The 11,143-nt window shown below is 45.0% G+C and overlaps 1 protein-coding gene across 1 annotated transcript; it reads right to left on the bottom strand.

The window, feature by feature from the left end:
* Window positions 1-407: 407 nt before the first annotated feature.
* sucla2 (succinate-CoA ligase ADP-forming subunit beta) lies at window positions 408-11,045 on the bottom strand. Its single transcript, XM_040201248.2, has 11 exons — window positions 10,846-11,045; window positions 9,309-9,495; window positions 8,666-8,765; window positions 8,377-8,539; window positions 6,949-7,077; window positions 5,636-5,774; window positions 5,369-5,530; window positions 4,440-4,582; window positions 4,211-4,331; window positions 2,877-2,965; window positions 408-2,588 (listed from the first exon to the last, which is right to left on the bottom strand). The coding sequence occupies exons 1-11, from the start codon at window positions 10,960-10,962 to the stop codon at window positions 2,514-2,516; spliced, it is 1,425 nt and encodes a 474-aa protein (XP_040057182.2). The 5' UTR covers window positions 10,963-11,045; the 3' UTR covers window positions 408-2,513.
* Between the last annotated feature and the right edge of the window lie 98 nt (window positions 11,046-11,143).

Raw genomic sequence — 11,143 nt, 5'->3', positions numbered from 1 at the left:
GACGAAAGGTTGAGTGTAAAAACGAGCGAGCTGCGTTAACATACATACATACATACATATATATATATAAAGGCCTTTATACATCTATGTGCGTTACGACCAATCATTCACTGTCGTCATATAAACACAAACATAGTGATAGAATTTAGAATTGTAACCAAAGCTGATTAAGTATAACCTCCGTTTTTCATATATTAAATTACTTTTGGAAGATACCTTTTTCGCTCCCTCAGTGGAGTCTTTCATACGTGCGAGTATGCAAAAGTTTAAATTTGAATCCGTTAAGTTTTATAATACAATGTGGGCGGCATCTCGTTGTCAGTTTGTTTGAGCGGAAAAAGCAGTTTTGGATGTTTGAGTTAATATTTTCAGACCCAGACACGGAACAGAAACACACCACAGGAGCGTTGGTGTCCTCAGCATTTATTTTCTTCTTCCTTTGCAGTGCCTCCTTGAAGGAGCATAAATATCTTACAGAGAGAGAACATCAGTTTGGTTATTTACAAGATATAACAAATGACGTACAACTCACATTGTTGCTTTGTGTTCGGAGCGCTGGAGGAGGAGGAGGAGGGAACAGAAACCACTACAGTCATTATATCGTTCAGGTTAGAGGTCACAGTCGGCCTAAAGTCTGACGTTACAAACAGAAACAGAGAGAGAGGGAGCGGCTGCCGCTGCGTGGCACGATGGCAGGCTGGACAGACAGTGAAGCCATCGCAAAAGTACTTCTTCCATCAACGCGAGTCAGTCGGGTAAAACACATTAGCATAAACACACGATCTCCAGCAAAAGACAACCTAAAAAAAATAAAATAATACACAACCTCTCGCTGCAGCAGTTATTTTAAATGAGGGACTTCTACAAGGGCCAGAACCTGACCTCAGACCTGCCGTCGAGGCCTTTGAAGACCTCATCTGATGAGCATCGCTCCGCACCTCAGACGTCCAGTGCGCCCTCGTTAGCTAACATGATAAACGCATGCATCACTTGAGCAGGACAGGGGGTGTGGGGTAGGGAGGGGAGGGAGGGGAGGGGGGGGGGCACTGAGAGGATGCACACTAGCTCACGCTGCAGCAGCTCATCGGGGGGAAGAAAGAGGAAACAAGTGTTCCTTCATCTAGGTCAACGGAGCGGACTCAGGACATCACACCGCGCCGGCTTCACGCTCGCTCGGCTCCACTCTTAAGTTCCTCCCTTGGGGGGGAGAGGGGGGAGGAGTGTGGAGGGGGGGGCTTTCCTACAAGAGGGTTCACCTCCCAACAACAGGAACACTGAATAATTCATGCGAGTCATTTAAAGATCTGAGATGTGTCGGCGCACACGAGAGTCTTTTCCCGCAGCCGAGGCCGCCGGGACTCAAGAGTAATATTATACATCGACAAGCGTGGCCTTTTCGAAGGAGAGACACGTCTTTCGAACTCTCACTTCACCTGTAATTTGGGATTAATTTGTCCGGGCCGTGGGATTCCTGCCTCAACGTGCTTTTCTTTCTTTCTTTCTTTCTTTCAGGTAAAAGTGGGGACAGTGACGTCTGTGGAGGAAGGTTTTCAATGCCCAAACTAAAGTCCTTTCATCTCCATCGCTTTGGAATTGAAGCGGAATCTCAGATCTCAGACAAATTAATCCCAAACCGTCTGCATGCATGGATGAAACTAGAGCTAATGGTGAATGAGATCACGTTTTCGGTGAACCAAAGTTGTAACACGTTTCTCCAGATGCCTGAAAATGTGTCGTGGTTTTAATTTGGGAATAAGAACTGATGAACGTTTCTCTCCGTAAGAGGTAACCGTCTTCAAGGGGAAAAACAGCTCAGCATGAAGAAATGTATGAGATGAATGCTGCAGGGTAGATCGTTGAATGAGACGCAGCTCCGCCTGCATGTTTGGGTTCACGGCTGATTGATGAGTTTGATGAAATACTTCTACACGAAGGGAACAAAAGTTGTTGTTGTTGTTGTTTTATTCCGTTACATTCCTATTTTGAGACTAACACACTGAAAAGGCACTGGTACAAAAGCGTGTGCGTGTTAATGAATGCGTTTGGAATTACAATCTTTGTCCTGATGCCTTTTCAGTGAAACATACGAACCCGCTCGATAGAACAAAAATCAGTCGTCTATTCAATTCAACTGAACCGAAAACACTGAATAATACCAATGAACATTTCCCAAGAAGAACGGAAGGAAGGAAACAGCACGGTTTATTGTGTGTGTGTGTTTGAAGCATATAAGTGTTTGTGCGTATCGACGGAAGTGCAGTGGGGTTTGTGGGGCTGAGACAGGAAGTGGAGGTGCCAGCGTGAGTAAAAGAAAAAGGATTCTGAAGTGAAACCTTTGGTCTACCTGTTGGACACCTGTACAGAGTCCTGCCATCATGCCACGGCATCAGAAAGAGAACTACGCGTCTTTGCACTCCTCTCGGGGAGGGGGGTGAGGTTCGGGGGGGCCGGTTGGGGTGTGACGGAGGAAACGATTGGGTGGTGAGGAAGTCGCGCAGGGTGAGGTTTCTTTCTTAGATGGGCAGCTGGAAGGTGATGTCCACTTGAGCCTCCTTGGCCAGCGAGACGATCTCAGAAAGCTTCACAACCTGAGAGACAGAGAGACAGACGGCTCAAATGTCCTCTTCTTTCACAGTGAGTCATATGTATGAGCGTGCTGCTGCACTTTAGATAAACTGTTCAAAGAATCCTGAATCGGATTTAAGAATGTCGACATAATAAGGGGTTCAATTTTAAAAAAAAGTTTGTTTTTTTTCCACTGTGGCTGCTACTGTTTATTCATCTACTTACCGACTATACACGGTAGCGTGTGCTTGTCACAATAGATATTGTTGTTGTAGCACAAACAAGAGTTTATCGTGAAAGTGTGTTTGTACCATTTTGGCGGCCTCGTCCAGGTCGTCACAGGCCAGGATCTTCAGCGGACTGGCAGCGATCAGAGCTTTGGCATCGTCCACTCGGGTCCCTTTGAGAAGACGGCGAGAGAGAAATTTCACGATTTCGTTGAATGAGAGTTCTTCAAGAAAGATTTAAGCAGGCAAATATTTGCCCCAACGTATTGAGCAGTTTGTTCATTCAACCATCAACTGACTGCACAGTCTGCAGCTTTGTTGCCCTCAGGCAGCACCAGTGCGTCTCATGGCAGGTAAGTCAAGATATTACACTTAATATATCAAAAACAGAAATACTGAACTAGTCAGAAGCCTGTATTGTTGCTCGGAGGCAATGACGGCTGGCATGCAGTTGACTTTGGGTCAAAGTCTTTTAAAAGGTTGAGGCTGTTGCAGAGATTTAGTCACTTAGTCTTGTTCTTTCTCACAGTGGAGTTCAGTCATGTGTCACAACCGCTGTCAAACATTCATGACTTCAGGGGATTGTTAAAAAGGTAGGAGTTAAGCGTTGTGCTTATTATATTTTAGGTTTTTGAACTTTGCCCAATTTCCTTCCCTGTTTTTCTACTCGTGGATGACAGCTGCCAGGAACGACATCCAAACCTTAAACCCTTTCCGTCCAAAGAGAGACGGGCGACCTGATGACACTTTAAAAGGCATGAAGGAGCCCCGCCATGCTTTAATTTATAGTAAACAGTTTGAGGAGTGTTTGACTCCAAAAATAAAAACGGAAAAGTGTTCGAAACTGCAAATTGTCATCACGTCATCCAACGTTTATGTAGAGACAAAAAGGAAGAAAAGTTCAAATATACATGTCATGCGTATAATTAGGTAGTAATATGAATCCACCGTTCAACCCGGTTCACCGTTCTCTGCATGTTTACAGGAGCCTGACTTTGAAGACGGGAGCATCAATCATGTTCCTCCGAGCTGCCAGGCGCTGGTTAACCCGTCTGACTGGAGGGGGTGAGGTCCGTCCGTGTGTGTGTGTGTGTGTGTGTGTGTGTGTGTGTTTACTGGAGTGTAAAGTAGCTGATGGCGGAGGTCGTCGAAGCTTTTCCGTTTATACGTGTTTGAATTCATTTTCAGGACATTATCAAAAGAAAACAGACTAGTGAATCTGCTATTTTTCTCCTATATTCTGACGTATAGACATAATATTTATGTTAACGGAGCTGCAATGGGAGCATTTCTATTCGCCTCCACATCGCTCTACACAAGGCTACGGCTGAACTGTGACAGGCAGCTAACAGCAATAATTGCGGGTGCTTTAAAGCGTTATTGCGAACGTGAGATTTCTAAGTGTGTGTGTGTTTTACCTTGTAACCGCACTACGATGGGGATCTTGAGGTCCAGTTCTTGCACAGCTACGATGATGCCCTGGGCGATGACGTCACACCTCATGATCCCTCCGAAGATGTTGACCAGGATGGCCTGAACCTGAGCAGCACCGCCGCAACATTCGCATTAACTGACATGCAGCTATGCTACAGTATGTAATGGTGTGGTGAACATTAGAGAAGGAATTAAAAGGATGTGCGTTCTTACCTTTTTGTCGGAGGTGATGAGCTTGAAGGCCTCGGTCACCTGATGAGCTGTGGCTCCTCCTCCAACATCCAGGAAGTTGGCAGGTGTGCCGCCGTGGAGCTTGATGATGTCCATGGTGGCCATGGCCAGACCCGCACCGTTAACTAGAAGGAACAAAGCCTGGTGGTCATTTCACAGTGAAATATCAGACTTGAAAAACACAGACTGCAGCACAAGCTTTACAGATAAACTTTGTTTAGTCCGGCTCCCATTTGACGTATTAAAATGAAAGAAGGTCCTGATTCTATTGAGTTTGCACACTGATAAACTTTGAATAGCTGTTTGGATGAGGAAAATGGGAATCCTTAAACGGTAGTTTTGTCATTTAAAAGCGGTGAAAGTGAGGATCAGCCAGAGCTAAAAACTCTGCTGTCACAAAGCAGAGCCAACAGCAGCTGGCCGAGGCGATAAAACAGCAGGATAAAATAAACAGCAGATTGGATTTTGACTGGAAAAATCCAACAAAATGTGTTTGCTATATTGTCGATCGGTATCTTATTTTACAGCAGGTTGAAAAAAAAAAAAAAGCCTCCCTTTTAAATGGAAGACAAGCTATTTCCAAAATGCACATTCGAAATGTCCAGACGTCAATCAACTAATATAAAAACTCTCAAATAAACTTTGATGTAAGGATATAATATAACTGTTCAGTGCGTCATCGTGGCTTACTGAGAGGTTTGGAAAGTCTTCTAGCAGGTTTCTGTCGGGGATCAACTTTACTGCACCAGACTTCAAACCACTCTCTCCTTACATGTCACATGACCTCACGACACATCGCTGGCAGCAATTTCCATGTTTTCTAACTGCTTTGAGTCCTCTTTTATCACCACTGTATCAACTCTACTTTAGTTCGTAGCCACCGAGTGGAAATCCTTTAACGTTGCACTGACCCAGACAGCCGATGGTTCCATCCAGGCCGATGTAGTTGAGGTCGGCCTTGGCAGCCTGCTGGTCCCGGGGATCCTCCTGGCTCCAGTCCCGCATGCCGAACACCATCTTCTGACGGTACTCTGAGTTGGAGTCAAAGTTGATCTTGGCGTCCATGCACATCACTGGGGACAAACACGACATCTTGCCATTAGAAGACGAATCTCTGCGGACGTCACAGGGGACGTTTGCAGAGGTGATTCCTCTATTGTGCGTGTGCACGTGTGTACCGATTCCAGAGGCGTCCTCCACCATAGGGTTGATCTCGACCATGGAGGCGTCGTACTTGATGAAGAGGTTGTACAGTTTGATCATGTTCTCTGCAGCCTCGTTCACCAGCGCCGGGGGGAAGCCCATCTCCTGAGCTACCTGCAGCAACACAACATTTACAGCATCCATAATGTGGCGTGGAGCTGGAAGCGAGCACATTACGCAAATCACGCGGTCAATGAAATGAGAATCAAGTAATTGTGGTACTGTGGTACTGTGGAGCTGGAATATCATATGAAATTCCACAAAAAATGTAAAGGAAACTGTAGCTTATTTTTCCATTGCTGCAAATACAAAAGAAAAAACATGCTGATTTCTTTCGAAGACTGTTGTGCAGCTTTAGAAACGTGGTCTCGGTGGAAAAATGAAGGGAGAGTGAAAGGACATAAATGAACCTCCGTCTACTTGGAGAGCCGTGCAATCAGCCCCTCTCCTTTTTGTCAAGTATATCGAGTCTCGGTTTTCACGACGACAAACAAGTTTTAATATTCAGAAACCACAGGTTTGTTACTAAACCTAAACCTCTAAATCAAACGCGAACTGAGAGGAGACAGTGAGGACTAGAAGGACACTGGAAAAAGACAAAGTGGAAAAACACATTCACATTCAATTTATGAAACAATTAAAATCAGCTGTTTTGGCCACTTAGATGCAGAAGAAAACCGGCAAGCGGCTACAAGTCTGATGTAGTAAAGCCGTTTAAAAGGCTGTTAACAGTTACAGAGCAATACAAATCTTCATAAAGAGTTTGTGAAAAAAATCAAATCCAATATGCACTTTTTAAGATTGCCTTTGGTCTAAAAAAAACCCCCTCAGGTAAATATCTAAATGTATTTTCCAAATCTTAGAGAGGCTGAAATGCGCAAACGGGCTATAACTCTCTCTTTGTGTGTCAACAATAGGCAGAAAAATATAAAAGCAGCTTCCACAATGATAACATACAGGTGGTTTTTTATAAAGACCTGCAACTTGATTAGAATTTTGTTATTGCGTGCGAGAGGAATGAAGCCCGTCAAGCAGAAAGGAAAGATTTTCTGTGACCGGAGGCTCGATTTGGGAGAGAGGATTGGACCCGCATCTCGCCTGTAAACTGTTTCCTTCTGCGAAACAACATATAGCCTCTTGTGATTTAGACATCGTATCCCAAAGTGCAGCGCGGACACAAACAGCATCCCGTCCCTCTCCTCCTATTTGATTTCTCCTGCAGACGAGCCACACAGTGGGGCCGTCCCCAGCGGGTTTGGCGTCGTGCTCCCCCCGCTAGAGATTGTACCTTGACAGCCTGCTCCATCTTAATGCCCTCCACAATGTCGATGGGCTCCTTCACAATGGCGTCGGGGCTTTCGGCAGCAACGTCTTCGATGTTCACGCCCCCCTGCGAGCTGCCAATTAACACGGGGCCCTGTGGGGGACGAGAGGAGTTTCACGCCGACTTTATGCACATTTTTAATTTTCTCAAAAGGCTTGAGTTTTGTCTACGACTTCTGACCTGGTCTACTGTCCAGGCAACGGCACCTTGAACTATTCCTACATACTAAGAAAAGCGGTTCATGAATGTATATGCTTGTATGTACTCATTGGTTTTTTGAGGTGTGTCTAACCAACAAAAGGTTGAGCCTTACATGGACTTATTGTTAGGGCTGTATTTAACAATAAATGTTCTCATTTTCTTATAATTCCTTTATGTTTAAAAAAAACAAATGTCTACCAATTGTTGCTTTTATTCCCCAAGTTATGTTCTATTTCAACGGATCCACATGCACACATTTACAATTCTAGAAGCACGAAAGCTGCATCCATTTCTCGGCCCTCGCGCTCACACAGCCTCTGCACAGTGGGGCTCGCTGGAATTGTAGATGGAAATTTAAAACGAATATCGTGCTGGATAGATTGGTGGCATATGGCTGTATCCTAAAACCTGAGGTTACTAGAAGCCTCCTTGTCCCCAGATCTTAAGGGGAGGCACTTTACTTCAAACACTCCCCATTTAACGAAAGGTTTTGTGTGTAACAGCTTCTTTTGTCTTTCCGCTGGTGTGGGAGTGAAGATTAAGAGAAAAAGACACTTCTCTGATGAATCCCATCATCATTATCATCCATTATGTATGGTAATGATCTCATTATGTATGTACATAATATCTTTGTATTAGAGCCATTCTGTATTCAGCTGAACGATGACACTTCACATTCACTGGATGTTAAAAGGGATCAAAACCACTAACGGTTACAATGTCTACATTTTTTTTTAAAAGCTCATTTAACTTATTAACATTAAACTGTGACCTGATCATCTAGTCTCTGCTGCAGAAGACCTTCACCATGATCTCAAGTACTGTGCTGCCATCTAGTGGTGCAATACAGCACAACCATAACAAGATGGTTTACTTTTTTTTAAATCCCTCTCTCCTTCTGCTCTTCATGAGTTTTCTACCTTGTGTATATTATTGTCCACTAACAGCCATTTGAGCAAGACACTTCAAGAAAAGAGGAAAATTCAAATGGGGCCTTTGGAAAAAGCAACTATCAGTACCTTCCTCAGGCTACTGGACTATGCAGGAAGTATTCATTTAGATGGATTTTAAATTTACAGCTGAGAGTGAGAGGAAAACACCTCAACAGGTTTAAATCGGTTTAAATCCACCTTTGGAGCCTTAAAGTATGTATGTATGTGTGTATGTGTGTGTGTGTGTGTGTTGCCTCACCTGGTAGGACCTCTCCATGGTGATGGCAAAGTAGTACTCTCTGCGCGGGTACCTGCGTTCGCAGATGAACACCTGGTTGCAGATCCGACCGGCCTCGCCGGTCTGCTTGGTGTACAGCTTTTGACCGATCATCTGGGAGGAGATGTCCCGGGCCTCTTCTGGCCTGGACGGGAGGAAGAGGAAGAATGAGCACCCAACGCTCTCGAAGGAAAAGTGTCGTCTTTTTAAATGCTTATTTGTCGGCACCGGTTCTGTGCTTAATTACTCAGAAAACACAGGTTTTACTCACGAGTAGACGATCCTCACTCCTCCCTTCAGTCCGCCCTCAAACGTCCCCTTTCCTCTGCCACCAGCCAACACCTGAGCTTTCACCACCAGGTCCTTTGAAGCTGACACACACACACACATCCTATTAACTGTGGTAGTGACAAATTGGGATTTGGAGAGATATTGGATATTTCATTCCTGCAATTATGTCAGCCGGGTGTCACCTGATACCACTGAAGCAGGAGGCTGCTATGTTTAGAGTGTGTGTCCGTCCACAGGCGAGAGAGCTATTTAAAAACCCTTCGTAAAAAGGTCACGTCAGAAGAGGAAAACTGAGTTTATGTAGAAGAACCGGACTCAGTGTGGAGCCTCAATATTTATGTGGTAGCTACTTAAGCGGGCTTTTTCTTTTAAGTCAGCATGAAATACCTGGTCAGATTTGATATCTATATCTTCATTTTTATTGAATCAGATGGTTACTCATTTAAAAATACACATTTTGAAAGTCTCACAAACTGTTCTCCCTCAATACATATGACGCTTTGAGTTCCACACAGACGACTCCCAATCCACCTCTCCTTTGCTCGTCTGTACAGATGAATGTGACGCCATTATTATTTGGATTTGATTAACAGTCATTTCCTTGCAGGCTCCGTGCGGCTTACCGATCTGCTTGGCCACAGAGTAGGCCTCCTCCGGGGAGCTGGCCACCATGCCGTGCGGCACAGCGATGCCGGCCTCCTTCAGCAACCCGATGCTCATGTACTCGTGCAGGGAGAGGTTCCTCTGCTGCTGCTGCTGCAGGAGCTGGGACACATGGCCTCCAAAAAGACCCGAGGATCCACCGAGAACCTGCACGGGAATAATGGACTTCTTCACCGTCGATAAAAACCTTCATCTACAATGTAGCGTGTTGATTACTGAATGTCTAAACATTGGAGGGTTGCAGCTGGCTGAGACGAAGGATAAGAATGTAGAATCACCGATATGGGCTTTGGGTATCGGCCGATCAAAAAACTAAAATTAGGTATTCATAATTAACAGGCATTACAATTGTGAACCGCATCAAATCGGTTGTTCATTGGTTTAAAAACTAACTGTATATTTAGCAGTGTTTCCCCAACCATTATAACATATCTGCCATTATAACATATGTATTTGGAATTCTTATCAGGCCAATATCAGTATTGGGACCTATTTAAAAACATTTAATATGACAAAAATATGAAATATTAAACATTACAGACATTTAAACTGACAAAGAAAAGACAGAAGATAAACTATTATCTGGATTATGTTGATCAGTTTTTAAATATCTGTCCGTCCACATAAAAGAAAAACCTCTACAGCAACAACTGAGTTGGTTTCTAAGAACAGAGATGAAGTATTTGTATTCAGAAAACAGACGCAACACTGGAAACGTGATTAAGGAAATGAAACAAGACAGTGTGTTAAATTGCTTCTTGACTCAAACTGAGAAAAATACCAAAACCTGGGAAAACAAAAAAAACGCAGTTATTCACGCAATCCTTGAACTGCAACAGGAAATTAACCGGGATGCATTTGCAATATTTACATACAACTGTGAAACGTCAACACATGTACACGGAACAGTGCATTCAGACAGTGTGAAAACCTTAATGAGAAACAAACAAAAAGGCATCAATGACAGACAGATCTCCCATTTCTCTTGATCGTCATTGATTCTCGGAAGCTCTCGTCGGAGGATGAGCGGATTCGCGCAGCTAAACTTTCCCCAATCGGACGCATCGCGGACCGATGCGATGGCGCAGCTGGAGGTCACCGGGCGACTAACTGCGCCTCCGTCCGCTGCTCACACGCGCCTCCGGGGACGCCGTTCAAACACGCATCGCGCGCGCGCACACACACACACACACACACACACACACACACACACGTGACCGAAAAAGCGGGGATGAAATCAAACGTTCGAGTGCGGCAGCTGACGTCTTCTAGCTGGGTCACTTCACGGTGACAGCCGTCGGGGCGCTAACGCTAGCGGCGCGCTAGCTAGCATGCTAGCCGAAACAACGGGAGCCCCAATGAGGATGGTGCTAACGTCAGATTTGACCCTGTCAGTTTTAGGGGGGGTAACTGTAGCCTTTAATGGTTGCGCTTCGCCTCCACGGTTACCTGCCCGGGAAGCCGGAGGCCTTCACTTCAACGCGGACACACACTCACCTTGGAAGCGGAGCTGAGAGTGTTTCTGGCCCCTGGGTTTCTCAGGCTAGCCGTCAGACGGCCGCAGATCAGGGACGTCGCCATGTCTCCCTCTTCAGTGGAGTAACTGACGCGCATGCGCGGTGAACCGCTAAAACGGCTCCGCAACAGTGTCGCCTCCTGAAGCTGCTGGAAAGTATTCAGTCGTCTAAAAATGGATCCCAGCAAACACGACTGGGAAAATATTCAGGTGACTAAAGTTTGTTTAAGGCGAAGAGGAGATGGAAATCGATAACCGATAGTTGATGGTGAAATAAAA

The sequence above is a fragment of the Gasterosteus aculeatus genome, chromosome 16 (genome assembly GCF_964276395.1).
Source record: "Gasterosteus aculeatus chromosome 16, fGasAcu3.hap1.1, whole genome shotgun sequence".
Taxonomy (NCBI): domain Eukaryota; kingdom Metazoa; phylum Chordata; class Actinopteri; order Perciformes; family Gasterosteidae; genus Gasterosteus; species Gasterosteus aculeatus.
The sequence above is the reverse complement of the archived record's forward strand: the minus strand, read 5'-3'. Positions and strand labels throughout refer to the sequence as shown.

Coding starts and splice junctions, on each gene's coding strand:
- sucla2 (XM_040201248.2), bottom strand. CDS start 10,962: ATGCGCGTCAGTTACTCCACTGAAGAGGGAGACATGGCGACGTCCCTG. Junction 8,766..9,308: donor CTCTGTGGCCAAGCAGATCG/GTAAGCCGCACG, acceptor TGTGTGTGTCAG/CTTCAAAGGACCTGGTGGTG. Junction 5,775..6,948: donor AGATGGAGCAGGCTGTCAAG/GTACAATCTCTA, acceptor GTGTTGCTGCAG/GTAGCTCAGGAGATGGGCTT.